The sequence below is a fragment of the Hemiscyllium ocellatum genome, chromosome 2 (genome assembly GCF_020745735.1).
Source record: "Hemiscyllium ocellatum isolate sHemOce1 chromosome 2, sHemOce1.pat.X.cur, whole genome shotgun sequence".
In the NCBI taxonomy this organism is placed as follows: domain Eukaryota; kingdom Metazoa; phylum Chordata; class Chondrichthyes; order Orectolobiformes; family Hemiscylliidae; genus Hemiscyllium; species Hemiscyllium ocellatum.
Genome location: NC_083402.1, coordinates 1,468,427 through 1,486,052, shown reverse-complemented (window position 1 = coordinate 1,486,052; position 17,626 = coordinate 1,468,427). Strand labels below are relative to the sequence as shown.

The 17,626-nt window shown below is 45.6% G+C and overlaps 1 protein-coding gene across 4 annotated transcripts in view; it reads left to right on the top strand.

Moving 5' to 3' along the window:
* nadk2 (NAD kinase 2, mitochondrial) overlaps positions 1-17,626 on the top strand; it is a 79,589-nt gene that overhangs the window by 26,667 nt on the left and 35,296 nt on the right. For all 4 annotated transcript variants that reach the window (XM_060834086.1, XM_060834077.1, XM_060834095.1 and 1 more), the window contains exon 9: positions 16,688-16,743. In XM_060834086.1, the coding sequence (XP_060690069.1) occupies positions 16,688-16,743 (56 nt within the window). The remainder of the gene's footprint in view (positions 1-16,687; positions 16,744-17,626) is intronic.

Below are 17,626 nucleotides of genomic sequence, written 5' to 3'. Positions count from 1 at the left end.
TCCTGGGAGCAGATACGGCGGAGGCGGAGGAATTGGGAATACGGGATGGCATTTTTGCAAGAGGTAGAGTGGGAAGAGATGTAATCCAGGTAGCTGTGGGAGTCAGGTTTGTAAAAAATGTCAGTGTCAAGTTGGTCGACATTAACAGAGATGGGGAGGGAGGTGTCAGAGATGGTCCAGGTGAATTTAAGGTTGGGGTGGAATGGTGAAGTTGATGAACTGTTCAACCTCCTCGCGAGATCATGAGGTGGCGCCAATGCAGTCATCAATGTAGCGGAGGAAGAGGTGGGGAGTGGTGCCGGTGTAATTACGGAAGATCAACTGTTCTACGTAGCCAACAAAGAGACAGGCATAGCTGGGGCCCATACGTGTGCCCATGGCTACCCCTTTGGTCTGGAGGAAGTGGGAGGATTCAAAGGAGAAATTGTTAAGGGTGAGGACCAGTTCGGCCAAACAAATGAGAGTGTTGGCGGAAGGGTACTGTTGGGGACGTCTGGAGAGGAAAATACGGAGGGCTTGGAGGCCCTGGTCATGGCAGATGGAAGTGTAGAGGGATTGGCTGTCCATAGAGGCACAGTGGCAGACATTTAAGGAAATATTCAAAGTTTGTGAGAAGATTTGTAGCTCGGGTGCTCGTTGTTGTGGTTCTTTTCGCCGAGCTGGGAATTTGTGTTGCAGACGTCATACATCAAAACCATTTCCGAACTGACAGCCAGATTACTGCGACCACTAGGACCCATAACAGCACACAAACCAACAGCTTCTCTCAGACAACAACTCACCAGAACAAAGGACCCGATACCCAGCATGAGCCAAAACAACGTCGTGTACAAGATCCCATGCAAGGACTTCACAAAACACTACAAAGGACAGACAGGAAGACAGCTAACGACCCGCATCCATGAACACCAACTAGCCACGAAACGACGCAACCAGCTATCCTTAGTAGCCACACACGCAGATGACAAACAACATGAATTTGACTGGGACAACACTACTATTATAGGACAAGCCAAACAGAGAACAGCCAGGGAATTCCTAGAGGCATGGCACTCATCCATAGATTCAATCAATAAGCACATCGACCTGGACCCAATATACCGACCACTGCAGCGGACAGCTGGAACTGACAACCGGAAGCGACAAAGACAAACCACTACAAATGCTGGAGGAAAGATCACAGAAACGCTTCACAGGAGGCTCCCAAGCACTGAGGATGTCACCTAGACAGGGGACGAAACGTCTGCAACACAAATTCCCAGCTCGGCAAACAGAACCACAACATTTAAGGGAATATTCCTGCTATAAAGTGAAAATCCAATTATAGATAAGTATTGAAGTTAAAGCATCAGATTTAAAAAAGTAGATCATTTTGCAAAGCTGAGTGGCAGGTCAGATGATTGGCCTGGATGTAAAGAAGAAGAAAAAGATTAATCAACTTCATCAGGAGAAGTAGTAAGCTAGAAATGTAAAAATGAATAGGAAGAGTTTCTGCAGGTGTTTAAAAAGGTAAAGGGTAAGTAAAGTAATTGTTCATTCTCAGTGACAATGGGGAGTAATATTTTTGTCATGGATTGAGTATTGGTTAGCAGGTGGAGAGTCAGAATAGAGGGTTGGTATCACAGCGGAAGCAGGTGGAGAGTCAGAATAGAGGGTTGGTATCACAGAGGAAGCAGTAGGGGTCGGTATTTCTCTCAGACACCACTTACAACCATAATTCTATTCGTTTTAAAATAGTGATGGAAAAGGATAGACCAGATCTAAAAGTTGAAGTTCTAAATTGGAGAGAGGCCAATTTTTATGGTATTAGGCAAGAACTTTCAAAAGCTGATTGGGGCAGATGTTCGCAGGTAAAGGGACGGCTGGAAAATGGGAAGCCTTCAGAAATGAGATAATGAGAGTCCAGAGAAAGTATATTCCTGTCAGGGTGAAAGGGAAGGCTAGTGGGTATAGGGAATGCTGGATGACTAAAGCAATTGAGGGTTTGGTTAAGAAAAAGATAGAAGCATATTTCAGGTATAGACAGGATAGATCAAGTGAATCCTTAGAATCCTTATAAAGGCAGTAGGAGTATACTTGAGAGAAATCAGGAGGGAAAAGAGGGGACATGAGATAGCTTTGGCAAAGAGGGTTAAGGAGAATCCAAAGGGTTTTTACAAATACATTAAGGACAAAAGGGTAACTAAGGAGAGAATAGGGCTCCTCAAAGATCAGCAAGGCAGCCGTTGTCCTTCGGTCCAACTCGTCCATGCCGACCAGATATCCCAACCGTAATGTAGGAAGATAGATGGTGACATCTTGCAAAATCTTGCGTATTACAGAGGAGGAAGTGCTGGATGTCTTGAAACGCATAAAATTGGATAAATCCCCAGGACTGATCAGGTGTACCCGAGAACTCTGTGGGAAGCTGGAGAAGTGATTGCTGGGCCTCTTACTGAGATATTTGTATCATCGATAGTCACAGGTGAGGTGCAGGAAGACTGGAGGTTGGCTAACATGATGCCACTGTTTAAGAAAAGTAGTAAGGACAAGCCAGGGAACTATAGACGAGCGAGCCTGAGGTTGGTGGTGGGCAAGTTGTTGGAGGGAATCCTGAGGGACAGGATGTACATGTATTTGGAAAGGCAAGGACTGATTAGGGATAGTCAACATGGCTTTATGCGTGGGAGATCATGTCTCACAAACTTGATTGAGTTTTTTGAAGAAGTAACAAAGAGAATTAATGAGGGCAGAGCGGTAGATGTGATCTATGTGGACTTCAGTCAGGTGCTTGACAAGGTTCCCCATGGGAGACTGGTTAGCAAGGTTAGATCTCACGGAATACAGGGAGAACTAGTCATTTGGATACAGAACTGGCTCAAAGGTAGAAGACAGAGGGTGGTGATGGAGGGTTGTTTTTTCAGGCTGGAGGCCTGTGACCAGTGGAGTGCCACAAGGATCGGTGCTGGGTCCACTACTTTTCATTATTTATACAAATGATTAAGATGTGAGCATAAGAGATACAGTTAGTAAGTTTGCAGATGACACCAAAATTGGAGGTGTAGTGGAGAGCAAAGAAGGTTACCTCAGATTACAACAGGATCTGGACCAGATGGGCCAATGGGCTGAGAAGTGGCAGATGGAGTTTAATTCAGATAAATGCAGCACCTCACGTTTTGGGAAAGCAAATCTTAGCAGGACTTATACACTTAATGGTAAGGTCCTAGGGAGTGTTGCTGAACAAAGAGACCTTGGAGTGCAGGTTCATAGCTCCTTGAAAGTGGAGTCGCAAGTAGACCGGGATAGTGAAGAAGGTGTTTGGTATGCTTTCCTTTATTGGTCAGAGTATTGAGTACAAGAGTTGGGAGGTCATGTTGCGGCTGTACAGGACATTGGTTAGGCCACTGTTGGGATAATTCTGGTCTCCTTCCTATCGGAAAGATGTTGTGAAACTTGAAAAGGTTCAGAAAAGATTTACAAGGATGTTGCCAGGGTTGGAAGATTTGAGCTAGAGGGTGAGTTGAACAGGCTGGAGCTGTTTTCCCTGGAGCGTCGGAGGCTGAGGGGTGACCATATAGAGGTTTATAAAATTATGAGGGGCATGGATAGGATAAATAGATACGATCTTTTCCCCGGGATGGCGGAGTCCAAAACTAGAGGGCATAGGCTTACGGTGAGAGGGGAAAGATATAAAAGAGATTTAAGGGGCAACTTTTTCACACAGAGGGTGGTGTGTTTACCGGGTGAGCTGCCAGAGGATGTGGTGGAGGCTGGTACAATTACAGCACACCTGGACGGGTATATGAATAGGAAGGGTTTGGAGGGTTAATGGGCCATGTGCTGGCAGTTGGGACTAGTTTGGATTGGGATATCTGGGTCGGCATGGATGTGTTGGACCGAAGGGTCTGTTTCTATGCTGTACATCTCTATGACTCTATTACTCTATATATCAATGATCAGAATGAGGGAATCTAGTGTAATGATGGGAGTGGTGAGGATGTTGTAAAGAGCCTTGAAAGTGATTTTAGAGAAGATTGCTTGAAATCATGCATAACTATGGTGTTGTAGCTCTGACAGACACATAAGTGAGAGAGAGACAAGACTGGCATCATAACATTCCACGATTTGGATGTTTCAGATACAATAGACATGGATGTAAAAGAGGTGGGAAGAGTTGCGTTACTGATCAGGGTGAATACCACAGGACACTTTGAAGGGCTTGTCTAGCAAGGCTGTATGGGTACAGCTCAGGAATAGGAAGGGTACATTCACTTTGGGATTTGTAGTGGTTCTGTTCGCCGAGCTGGAAGTTTTTGTTGCAAACGTTTCGTCCCCTGGCTAGGAGACATCATCAGTGCTCTGGAGCCTCCTGCGGAAGCGCTTCTTTGATGTTTCTTCTGGTATTTATAGTGGTCTGTCCTTGCCGCTTCCGGGTGTCAGTTCCAGCTGTCCGCTGTAGTGGTTGCTATATTGGGTACAGGTCGATGTGTCTGTTGATGGAATTTGTGGATGAATGCCATGCCTTTAGGAACTCCCTGGCTGTTCTCTATCTGGCTTGCCCTATGATAGTAGTGTTTTCCCAGTCGAATTCATGTTGCTTGTTGTCTGAGTGTGTGGCTACTAGGGATAGCTGGTCGTGTCGTTTCGTGGCTAGTTGGTGTTCATGTATGCGGATTGTTAGCTGTCTTCCTGTTTGTCCTATATAGTGTTTTGTGCAGTCCTTGCATGGTATTTTATGACACTTTCGTAATCATCAAAAACACGGAAATAGAAAAAACACACTGGATCATCAACGCCACACTCACAGGCATCCGATTCATGAGAGAAGTAGAAAAGGATAGCCAACTCCCATTCCTAGACGTGATAGTACAGAGAACACCGAACGGAGAATTCACCACAAGGGTACACAGGAAAACAACACACACAGACCAAGTCCTAAACTATGAAAGTAACCACCCCAACACACAAACGAAGCTGCATCAGGACACTATTCAAAAGAGCTACAACACACTGCAGTACACCAGAACTGCGAAACGAGGAAGAGGAGCACCTATACAAGGTATTCGCCAAAAACGGATACCCGCGCAACTTTATCAACAGGTGCTGAAGAGATAGACCACGGACCGAGTACATGCCACAACCAAAAGGACTAGCCACACTACCATACATCAGGAGCGTTTCAGAACTGACAGCCAGACTACAGCGACCCCTAGGACTGTTTGATGGTGAATGCACATCTGGCAAGTGGGAATTTTTTAAAGGCTAGTTGATTAGAGTTCAGGACCAGTATGTTCGTGTGAAAATGAAGAATAAGGCCGGCAAGATTCAGAAACCTTGGATGACAAGAAATTGTGAGCTTCGTCAAAAAGAAAAAGGATGAGTAGATATGGCTTAGGAAACTAAGACAGACCGAGTCCTCACAGAGTACAAAGATAACAGGAAAGGGCAAGGAATACGGAGGGCTAAAAGGGCCAGGAAATGTCTTTTGGCAAACAGGGTGTTTTATATAAGGAGCAAGTGTGTAGCTGGGGAGAGAGTCGGTCCACTCATTGACAGGGGATGGAATTTATGTGTGGACCCAGAGGACGAAAGTGAGGTCATTAATCAGTACCTCACATCAGGATTCACAAGGAGAAGGGCACATTGGATGGTGAGTCTTGGACAAGAGGGGACTGTTGATATTCCAGGACATGCCAATATGAAAAAGGAGGCAGTATTGGGTGTGCTGAAAAGCATTAAGGTAGAATGGATCAGTCCCAGAATGTTGAAAGGGGTGAGGGTGGAAATTATGCATTCACATACATGGGTCAAGTTTAGGGCTCATTGCATTCCTATTTATTTGTTACTCTACTGATATCTGTCTCTCTACTGCTAACTGTCTCCCTCCTCTCCAATCCTACCCCAGCTAAATTAGTCCAGATGCATAAGATGTAAGAGCAGATGTAGTCCATTCAACCCAGCAAGTTTGCTCTGCAATTCAGTGAGATCATGGCTCATCTGATAATCCTCAACTCCACTTTCCTACCTTTTCTCCCTAACCCTTGAATCCCTTCCTGATTAAATCTCTCTCGCTCTCGCTCTCTCACTCTCAGCCTTGAATGACCCAGCCTTAACAGCCCTCTGTGGTAAAGAATTTCACCGATTTACAACCCTCCTCATCTCTGTCTTAAATGGGTGACTGTTTATTTTGAGATTATACTCTCTTGTCCTAGAATCTCCCACAAAGGGAGACAACCTTTACTCATTTTTCCTGTCAACCCCCCCTAAGAATCTTGTTTTAGTAAAATCATCCTTTTAAATTCCAAAGACTCCAAACTACTCAACTGCTGCTCAAAAGAAAATCGCTCCATATGGGCTCCAGTCGAACGAACTCCCTCTCGGCTACCTCCAATGCCAGTATATCTTTCCACAGTTGAGATCTGACTAATTCCTTATATAGTTTTAACAGAATTCCCTATTTTTATACTTCATTTCCTTTGAAGTAAGATTGATATAATTTGCTAGTTTTTGTGATTAATGTGTGGGACTCCTCAAATTCCTCTGTTCTGTGGCTTTCTGCAGTCATCCCCATTTCAATAATGTTCAGCTTCTCCAAGTGCAGAGCCATTTTTTATTCACTCATGGGATGTGGGAGTCACTGGCTGGGCCCAGCATTTATTGCCTGACCCTAGTTGCCCCTTGAGAAGGTGGGGGTGAGCTGCCTGCTTGAATCGCAGCTGTCCAAGTGCTGTAGGCAGACCCGCAATACCCTTTGGGAGGGAATTCCAGGATTTGACCCAGCTAGATTTCTCGACATTATATTCCATTTGACAAGTTTTGCCCACTTACTTAACCTGTCCATCTGTCTCTACTGACTCTTCATTACTTGGTTTGATTTATTTATTTAATGTCACATGTATTTTGTTACAAATAGTGAAAAGTGTTAGATAGTTTCATCTCTGTCCAGTGCATCTTAAAACACAGAAAAATAAATCAAAACATAGAGTGTGAAGGCAGGAAAATAAAGAAATAGAGTTTAGTTTTACAGGCCTTCTTGTGAAGTGCTCAACCATGGGCCTGGAGCAGCCAGCAGAAATCCCCTCGCCACGACACTGCAACAAGACTTACCACTCTCTGGTGCCATCTTGCCCCCACCGATGCTGTGCCACCGTAACTCCTTGTTGGACCTTGCCAATGCAGCCACCACCGGGTCATGCAATGGCCCAAACTTGACTCTGTCGCTACCAAGAGTCTGCTCTGGGCCCAGACTCACCTCAGCCACTGCCTCTGTGAGTCTGCATTGGATGCCTTGCCATGTGATTTAGTCTCATCCTATAACTTCGCTATAGTCTATTCACTTTCCTCATCCAAATCACTGATAAAATAATTGTGGCCCTGGCACTGATCCCTGAGGCACTTCACAAGTTACAGTTGGCCATCCTGACAATGTTCCCTTTATCCGACCTGTCTTCTATTAGCCAATCCTCTATATGTTCTAATATAGAAGTGGGAGAGAGGAGGACCAGGAAGCAGTCACCAGCATCTAAAATAGCAAGAGAGAGGAACCCCCTGTGCTTCTGAACAGGAAGAGCGAGGGATCAGCAGCTTCAGCAATAACAGAAGAGTACACAAGAACAGCTTCATAAAGAGGTTTGGACCTGTATGTAAAGGGTAGTGTTGGTGGGAGATCTAAGCAGGCAGCAGAGAGTCCCTTAAACCGGTTTCTGCCTGTCAGAGCTGAAGTGAGAGGTCACAAGAAAACAGGTGATTGGTGGACATTTTGTGTCACTTTCAATTAGCCAGTTGGTTTAAATCGGGAGATTGTGAGAGTGGGCGAGTAAAGTTAGCGTCCACATAACTAATGAAATAAAGAGGCTATGTCTCTCAAACTTTTGCATTAATTGAGGAACTTAGCAAAAAGATTGAAGGCAAAGGAGTAGACGTTTACTTGGACTTTAGTAAAGTCTTTGACAAGATTCTACATGGTAGACTAATTAGTAAAGTCTCATGGGATTCAGGGTGAGCTTGCCAGTTGGATACAGGGAAGAGACAAAGGGTAATGGTGGAGGGTTACTTTTCGGACAAAGGGTAATGGTGGAGGGTTACTTTTCGGACAAAGGGTAATGGTGGAGGGTTACTTTTCAGACAAAGGGTAATGGTGGAGGGTTACTTTTCAGACAAAGGGTAATGGTGGAGGGTTACTTTTCAGACAAAGGGTAATGGTGGAGGGTTACTTTTCGGACAAAGGGTAATGGTAGAGGGTTACTTTTCAGACAAAGGGTAATGGTGGAGGGTTACTTTTCAGACAAAGGGTAATGGTGGAGGGTTACTTTTCAGACTGGAGGCTTGTCACCAGCGATGTACCATAGTGATTGGCCTGGGTCCTCTTTTGTTTATCATTTATATAAATGATTTGGATGTGAATGTGGAAGGTAAGACTAGTACGTTTGTGGATGACACCACAATTGATGACATAGCAGACAGAGAGGAAGGTTTTCTTAGATTATTACAAAGGGATCTTGATGAAATGGGTCAATGGGCTGAAAAATGACAATGGATTCAATCTGGATCAATGTGAGGTATTGCATTTTGGTACAACAAACAAAGATTGGGCTTATACAGTTAATGGTAGGGCTCTGGGTAGTGTTGTAGAACAGAGGGACCTCAAGGTTCAGAGACATAATTCTTTGACGTTTGTGTCACACATAGACATGTTGGTTGCAAAGGAATTTGGCACACACGTCTTCATTGTTCAGTCATTTGAATATAGCAATTGGGGAGTCATGTTGTGGTTGTACAGGACATTGGGGAGGCCTTTTCTGGAACACTGTGTTCCCGTTCTGGTCACCCAGTTATAGGAAGGATATTATTAAGCTGGAAAGGGTTCAGGAGAGATTGACCAGGATGTTGCTGGGTATAGAAAGCTTCAGTTAGAAAGAAAAGCTGGATAGGCTGGGACTTTGTTCACTGGAACAGAGGGCGACCTGATAAAATGATGAGAGGTACAGATAAGGTGAATGATAAGTGTCTTTTCCCTATAGTGAGGGATTTCACGACTGGGCATACATTTTTAAGGTGAGGAGAGAGATTTAAAAAGGACATGAAGGGCAACGTTTTTACACAGAGGGTGGTTTGTGTGTGGATGTGAGTACAAATATAATGTTAAAAGACATTTGGCGAAGTCCATGAATGGGGAAAGTTTGGAGGGATATGGCTGAGGAGCAGGCAGTTTAGGATAATGTCTGGCATGGATTGTTGGAATGAAGGGGCCTGGTTCTGTGCTGTATGACTCTATGACTTTATTAGGGGATGGAATAGTTGGGGAGTGGATCCTATTCTCTGCAGCCCAGAATCCTGAAAGCTGTGTTACCTACCTGGTGCCAAGCTTCACGGCCTCTCTTTTGGGCTGGATAAGAACTTTGGAGGGGAGATGAGGGATCGAGTTGTGATCCACATATAGACCGAGGGCATTAGGAGTAGGAAAGAGGTTCCACTAAGGAATTTATGTGTAGCTCATTTAAAATGCAGAACCATAAAGGTTCTAATCTCCAGAGCCATGAGCAAAATGATATGTGGGAAATACGATTAGAGAGGTAAATGTGATTTGGAAAATTAATCTTGGAGAAATAGGTTATGATTCATGGCCCCTGGCACTAATACTGGGAAAGAAAGAGCTGTTCTGCTGGGGAGAACCTCATGTGAACTATTGCTAGGCTTCACTAGGGTGGAAATCCAGGCTCGCTATTCCCAGAATTATTAAAACTTATAATGCCTTACATTTGCTCATGCAAATGGGTGTTCAAAGCAGAGGGACAGACTGGGAAGCCTGTTGTGTGTCCCACTCCACAGGGATTACCCATTTGCTGATCAGAATGCTACTTCTCCAGCTTCCTTCTCCAGGTACGTTGGTGTTTGTAGGATTCACATGCCGACTGGTTCACACTGGGAAAGGTCTCTGGTTTGTTGGTTAAAACTCGCAGCAGCTGATGAGGTGAAACGACTGGCTGGCTTCATGACTGAGATACTTTCACTGCAGAGTAAAGACGGTTTCTCTTCCAGAGGGCCCCGCTGTCTGGGTGGAATTTGCACGTTCCTCCCATGTCTGGGTGGGTTTCTGCTGGAAGTTCTGGGTTCCTCCCACAGTACAAAAGTGTGCAGGTTAGGTACATTGGCCATGCTCAATTGCCCCGTACTGTTCAGGGATGTGCAAGCAAGGTGGGTTAGCCATGGGAAATGCAGGGATATGGGGAACAATGAGTCTGGGGGGAATACTCTTCAGAGGGTCAGAGCAGACTCAATGATCATGACTGATCATACAATCTCAGTATCGCATTCCCACCTTCTCCCCTTTACTGTTGATCCTTTAGCCACAAGGGCCCTGTCCAGCTCTCTGAATTATATATAGACTTATAGAATCCCTATAGGGTAGAAACATTCGGCCCAACAAGTCCATACCGATCCTGCGAACAGCATCCCATGCAGGCTGATCCTCAGGGGGCGGCACGGTGGCTCAGTGGTTAGCACTGCTGCCTAACAGCACCAGGGTCCCAGGTTCAATTCCAGCCTTGGGCGCCTGTCTGTGTGGAGTTTGGACATTCTCCCCATGTCTGTGTGGGTTTCCTCCCAGTGCTCTGGTTTCCTCCCACACTCCAAAGATGTGCAACTTAGGGTGGATTGGCCGTGCTAAATTGCCCATTAGTGTTAGGTGCATTAGTCAGAGGGAAATGGGCCTGGGTGGGTTGCTCTTCAGAGGGTCAGTGTGGACTGGTTGGGCTAAAGGGCCTGTTTCTACACTGGAGGGCATCTAATCTACCCTAACACAGCATATCCCTTTTGTATATATCTAATGAACTGGTCCTAACAGCTTCCTGTGGGAGAGAATTCCACAGGTTCACCATTCTGAGTGAAGAAAAGGATGTGGGTTAGTTTTGAAAATAAGAGGTATCAGTGTTGTGGCAGTGTAGTGATGTGCAATCAGTTTGGGAAAGAAGTCATTGGTGTATGGACTCTGTCACCAAACAGCTGCATCACTGTAGGACAGAGTATCGATCAGGAAGTGAGGAAGGTGTGACTGGACAAACTAGATGGGCAATGGTAACATGGCAGAGGAGTTTGTAAAGTGCATCAGGCCTTATCGTTTAAGAGCAGTATGTTTCAGAGCCTATCAGACAACAGATTAGTTTAGATCTAAATGGCAGACATTTAAGCAGATATTTCACAATACTCAACAAATATTCCTTCCAACAAACAGATTAACTTGGTGAGAGGATGAATGACCTGTAGTTAACAGTGGCAGTGAAGGACAGGAAGAAATCAAAAGCCAGGCTGACAAAGTGTCAAAAATTAGTGGTAGGCAAGGGTTGGCAAGATTTTAGGAATCAGTATCAGGTGATGATGAGAGAATTAATTATGAAAGTAAATTGACAAGCGATATAAAAGCTGACTGCAAGAGGCTCCACCGTGATATTTTTAAAAAAAAGACAGGAATGTATTTCTGAGGCTCTATAAGGCTGTGGTCAGACCACGTTTGGAGTATTGTGCAGTTTTGGGCCCTGTATCTCAGGAAGGATGTACTGACCCTGGACTGTGTTCAGAGGAGGATCACGAGAATGGTCCCAGGAATGAAAAGCTGAACATATGAGGTACATTTGAGGACTGTGAATCTATACTTAATGGAATTTAGAAGGATGAGGGGGCTCTAATTGAAATTTGTAGAATTCTGAATGGCCTGGACAGAGTAGATGTTGGGGAGATGTTTCCATTGGTAGGAGAGACTCGGACCAAAGGGCACAGTCTTAGAATAAAGAGAAGGTTTTTTAGAACAGAGATAAGGCAATATTTCTTCATCCACAGAGTGGGGAATCTGTGGAACTCATTACCACAGAGGGCTGTGGAGGCCAGATCATTGAGTATATTTAAGACAGAGATAGATAAGTTCAAGGCGGCGCGGTGGCTCAGTGGTTAGCACTGCTGCCTCACAGCACCAGGATCCCAGGTTCGATTCCAGCCTCGGGTGACTGGCCATGTGGAGTTTGCACATGCTCCCCGTGTCTGTGTGGGTTTCCTCCAGGTGCTCCTGTTTCCTCCCACAGTCCAAAAAATGCGCAGGTGAGGTGAATTGGCCATGCTAAATTGGCCATAATGTTAGGTGCATTAGTCAGAGGGACATGGGTCTGGGTGGATTGCTCTTCAGAGGGTTGGTATGAACTGGTTGGGCCAAAGGGCCTGTTTGTGCACTGTAGCAAATCTAATCTTTAAAAAAGGGATCAGGATTAGTGGGAGAATGGGGTTGAGAAACGTATCAGCCATGATTGAATGGCGGAGCAGACTCAATGGGCCGAACAGCCTAATTGCTGCTTCGATGTCTTGTGGCGTTATGGACTTTTAGAAAAGAATGCAATCAAACCGAGTCAGAATGGTTTTGTGAAAGTGAAATCATGTTGCATGATTAGATTTGCAAATATAACGAGCAGAGTTGATAATGAGGGACCAGTAGATGTAGCTTATTTAGATTTCCAGTGTTTCAAGTGAAAGTTAACTCGGCTGATACCAGGCTGTTGGGGAGGTGAGGAAAAATGTTTAAAAACTCACCTCTAGCATCGGCGCCCGCCATTGTTGTTCTGGCAGCGTGATGAGCAGGAGGTTGTCAGAGAGATCACGAGGTCACATATTTGGGCGGTTGCTTTACCCAAAACACTACTTAGTGTCTCCCACCCATTCTCCTCTACCCAAAAAAAGTTGTGTGTGTCGGTTGGTAAGGTGGTAAGTGTTTTCTTTCATGTTTCATTTTTTCAGCGTCCATTTAGGAATGTAGAATAATAGGAATGGAGGTGAGGGCAGTTGGATGTTCCTCCTGCAGGATGTGGGAGGTAAGGGTTACCTCTCCTGTCCCTTCTGACTACATCTGTGGGACGTGCACCCAACTCCAGCTCCTCGAGAACCGCGTTAGGGAACTGGAGCTGGATGAACTTCGGATCATTCGGGAGGGGGAGGGGGTTATTGAGAGGAGTTACAGGGAGGGAGTCACACTTCAGCTACAAGAAGAAGGTAGATGGGTTACCGTCAGGGAACGGAAAGGGACTCGGCAGGCAGTGTGGATCCCCTGTGGCCGTTCCCCTCTACAACAAGTACACTGTTTTGGATACTGTTGTGGGGGATGACTTACCAGGGGTAATCCATGGGGTACAGGTCGCTGGCACAGAGTCTGTCCCTGTGACTCAGAAGGGAAGGGGGAAGAGGAGCAGAGCATTAGTCATTGGGGACTCCATAGTTAGGGGGAGGTTCTGTGGCAACCAGAGACACTCACAATTGGTGTGTTGCCTCCCAGGTGCCAGGGTCCATGATGTCTCAGATCGTGTTTTCAGGATCCTTGAGGGGGAGGGGGAGCAGCCCCAAGTCATGGTCCACGTCGGTACCAACGACATAGGTAGGAAGAAAGGTGGAGATTTAAGGCAGAAATTCAGGGAGCTAGGATGGGAGCTTAGAGCTTGGACAAACAGAGTTGTTACCTCTGGTTTTGTTACCTGTGCCACATGCTAGTGAGGAGGGGAACGGGGAGAGAGTGAAGCTGAACATGTGGCTACAGGGATGGTGCAGGAGGGGGGGGGGGGGTTTGGATTCTTGGGGCTCTTTCTGGGGAAGGTGGGACCCTACAAACAGGATGGTCTTCGCCTGAACCAGAGGGGTACCAATATGCTGGGGGGACATTTGCTAATGCACTTTGGGTGGGTTTAAACTAATGTAGCAGGGGGATAGGAAACCGAATTGTAGTTTCGGTGTAAAGGAGGTTGGGGGTAGTGAGGTCAGGAATAGGTTTACAAGGTCACGAGAGGACACTGGCAATCAGGATGTTGGTTTGAAATTTGTGTACTTCAATCTCAGGAGCATCTGGAATAATGTGGGTGAACTTGCAGCATGGGTTGGTACCTGGGACTTCGATGTTGTGTCTATTAACATGGCTAGAGCAGGGACAGGAATGGTTGTTGCAGATTCTGGGATTCAGATGTTTCAGTAAGAACAGAGAAGATGGTAAAAGTGGGGGGTGTGGCATTGTTAATCAAGGGTAATGTTACAGCAGCTCAGAGAATGTTTGAAGACTCATCTACTGAGGTATTTGGGCTGAGGTTAGAAACAGGAAAGGAGAGGTCACCCTGTTGGGAGTTTTCTATCAGCCTCCGAAATGTGCCAGAGATGTAGAGGAAAGGATAGCAAAGATGATTCTCAGTAGGAGCGAGAGTAATAGTTTAATTGTTATGGGGGACTTTAACTTCCCCAACATTGACTGGGAATACTATAGTTCAAGTGGTTTAGATGGGTCAGTTTTAGTTCAATGTGTGCAGGGGGGTTTTCTGACTCAGTGTGTAAACAGGCCAACAAGGGGCGTGGCCACATTGGATTTGGTACTGAGGAATTAACCAGCCAGGTGTTAGATTTGGAGATAGGTGAGCACTTTGGCAATAGTGATCATAATTCGGTTATAGTTACAATAGCGATGGGCAGGGAAACAGGTATAAACTGGGGGAAAGGCAATCATGATGTAATTAGGCAAGATTTAAAATGCATCGGATGGGGAAGGAAACTGCAGGGGATGGACACACTTGAAATGTGGAGCTTATTCACGGAACAAATACTGTAGGTTCTTGATAAGTATATACCTATCAGGCAGGGAGGTAGTTATCGAGAGAAGGAGCCATGGTTGACTAAAGAAGTAGCTCTTGTCAAGGGAAAGAAGAAGGCTTATATGAGGATGGGGCGTGAAGGCTCAGTTAGGGGGCTTGAGAGTTATAGGTTAGCCAGAAAAGATCTAAAGAGTGGGCTAAAACAGCCAGGAGGGGACATGAGAAGAACCCTAAGACCTCCTATAGGTATATCAGGAATAAAAAAAAATGACTAGAATAAGATTAGGGCCAATCAAAGATAGTATTGGAAAGTTGTGTGTGGAATCTAAGGACATGGGGAAGTGCTTAATGAATGCTTTTTATCAGTATTCACATTGGCAAAAGGGCAATGTTAGTGAGAATACGGAGATACAGGCTACTCGATTAGATGGGATTGAGGTTGACAAAGAGGAGGTTTCAGCAATTTTGGAAGATCTGAACATGGATAAAACCCCTGGGCCAAATGGGATTTATCCTCTGATTCTCTGGGAAGCCAGGGAGGAGATTGCAGCACCTTTGGTTTCTATCTTCATGTCATCATTGTTGACAGGAGTCGTACCAGAAGACTGGAGGATAGCACATGTAGTTCCCTTGTTTAAGAAGGGGAGTAGAGACAACCCTGGTAATTATAGACCAGTGAGCCTTACTTCGGTTGTGGGTAAAGTGTTGGAAAAGGTTATAAGAGATAGGATTTATCTGGAAAGGAATACATTGTTTAGGGATAGTCAATACAGTTTTGTGACAGATAGGTTGTGCCTCAATAACCTTATTGAGTTCTTTGAGAAGGTGACCAAACAGGTGGATGAGGGTAAACCGGTTGATGTGGTGTATATGGATTTCAGCAAGGCGTTCGATAAGGTTCCCCACAGTAGGCTATTGTACAAAATGCAGAGTTTCGGAATTGAAAATGATTTAGTGGTTTGGATCAGTAATTGGCTTGCTGAAAGAAGACAGAGGGTGGTGGTTGATGGGAAATGTTCATCCTGGAGCTCAGTTACCAGTGGTGTACTGCAAGGATCTGTTTTGGGGCCATTGCTGTTTGTCATTTTTACAAATGACCTGGATGAGGGCGGAGAAGGATGGATTAGTAAATTTGTGGATGACACTAAGGTCGGTGGAGTCGTGGATAATGCCCAAGGATGTTGTAGGTTACAAAGGGACTTGATAAGCTGCAGAGCTGGGCTGAGAGGTGGCAAATGGAGTTTAATGCAGAAAAGTGTGAGGTGATTCACTTTGGAAGGAGCAACAGGAATGCAGAGTACTGGCCGAATGGTAAGATTCTTGGGATTGGAAATGAACAGAGGGATCTCCGTGTCCAGGTGGGGGATTGAGTTTCAGAGCCATGAGGTCAAGCTGCACCTGTACAAGACACTGGTGCGGCTGCACCTGGAATATTGTGTACAGTTCTGGTCACCACATTATAGGAAGGATGTGAAAGCTTTGGAAAAGGGTGCAGAGGAGATTTACCGGGATGTTGCCTGGTATGGAGGGAAGGTCTTACGAGGAAAGGCTGAGAGAACCGAGGCTGTTTTTGTTGGAGAGAAGAAGGTTGAGAGGTGACTTCATCGAGATGTATAAGATAATCAGAGGGTTCGATGGGGTGGACAGTGAGAGCCTTTTTCCTCGGATGGTGAAGGCTAACACGAGGGGACATAATTTTAAATTGAGGGGTGATAGATTTAGGGTAAGTATCAGGGATAGTTTCTTTACTCAGAAAGTAGTAGGGGCGTGGAATGGCCTGCCTGCAACAGTAGTAGACTCGCCGACGTTAAGGGCATTTAAATGGGCAGTGGATATACATATGGATAATAATGGAACGATGTAGGTTAGATGGGCATCAGGTTATTTTCACAGGTTGTTGCTACATTGAGGGCTGAAGGGCCTGTACTGCACTATAATGTTGTATGAATGGCAGGATGATTGTATGTGGAGAGGTTGGTATGACTGAGCCTGTAATCACTAGAATTTAGAAGGGTCTGAGGGTGGAATAGAACATAAAGTGCAGGAATAGGCTTTGGGACGAAGTTGTGGAACTGCTGCAGCACATGACTGGCTGTTTTCTCTCTTCTCAGGTCCTACAATATTAATAAATTGGCCTATCAGGAAGTGGAGGATCTTCTGTCTATCGGTGAGAAAGCAAGCTTAATGTGAGAAGCCCTGTCTCATTTCATTGCTGCACTTGCAGGAGGAGATTGGAGAGAGAGTCAGAACTGCTACAGCAGAATGGGACCATTTGACCCATGCCATCCTGTAGCTCTGCACATTTTCAGACACAGCTGACCCACAGAAAGGTCCTTTGGTCCATTTCTGTACCAATCCTGCTTTCTAACACTTGGCCCTTCACCTTGAGTGTTTCAAGTGCTCATCACATGCTTCTTAAAAGTTGAGGTTTTTTTGAGGATTCAACTACTCAACCACCCTCCCAGGCAGAGCAAATTATTTTCTCAAATCCTCTTTAAATGTCCTGCCCTTCACTTTAAGAATATACCCCCTTGTTAGTGACCCTGTGACTCAGGGAAACAGCTGTTTTCTATCCCCTGTCCATGCCCCCTCATCATCTTATCCCCCTCGATCAGGGTCCCCCTCAGCCTTCTCTGCTCTAAAGAAACCACCCTGAGCTTCTCCAGCCTGTCTTCATCACTAACCTGCTCCATCCCAGGCAGTATCCTGATGAATCCCCTCTGTACCCCCTCCCAGTACAATCACATCCTCCCTATAGTGTGGGCACCAGAAACTGCACACAGTCCTCCAGCTGTGGCCTCCCTAAACTCCTGGACAGCTCCACCAGAGCCTCCCTGCTCTGATCATCCAAGCCTCGACTGATAAAGGCAAGTGTCCCCATGGCCACCTTAACCACCCTATTAACCTGTCCCACCACCTCCAGGGGCCTGTGGACACACACCCCAAGATCCCTCTGTTCCTCGGAGCTTCTTGCTGTCCTGTCATTCACTGAGTACTCCCTTGTCTTGTTCCTTCTTCCAAAGTGCATCCCCTCCCATTTCTCAGGGTTT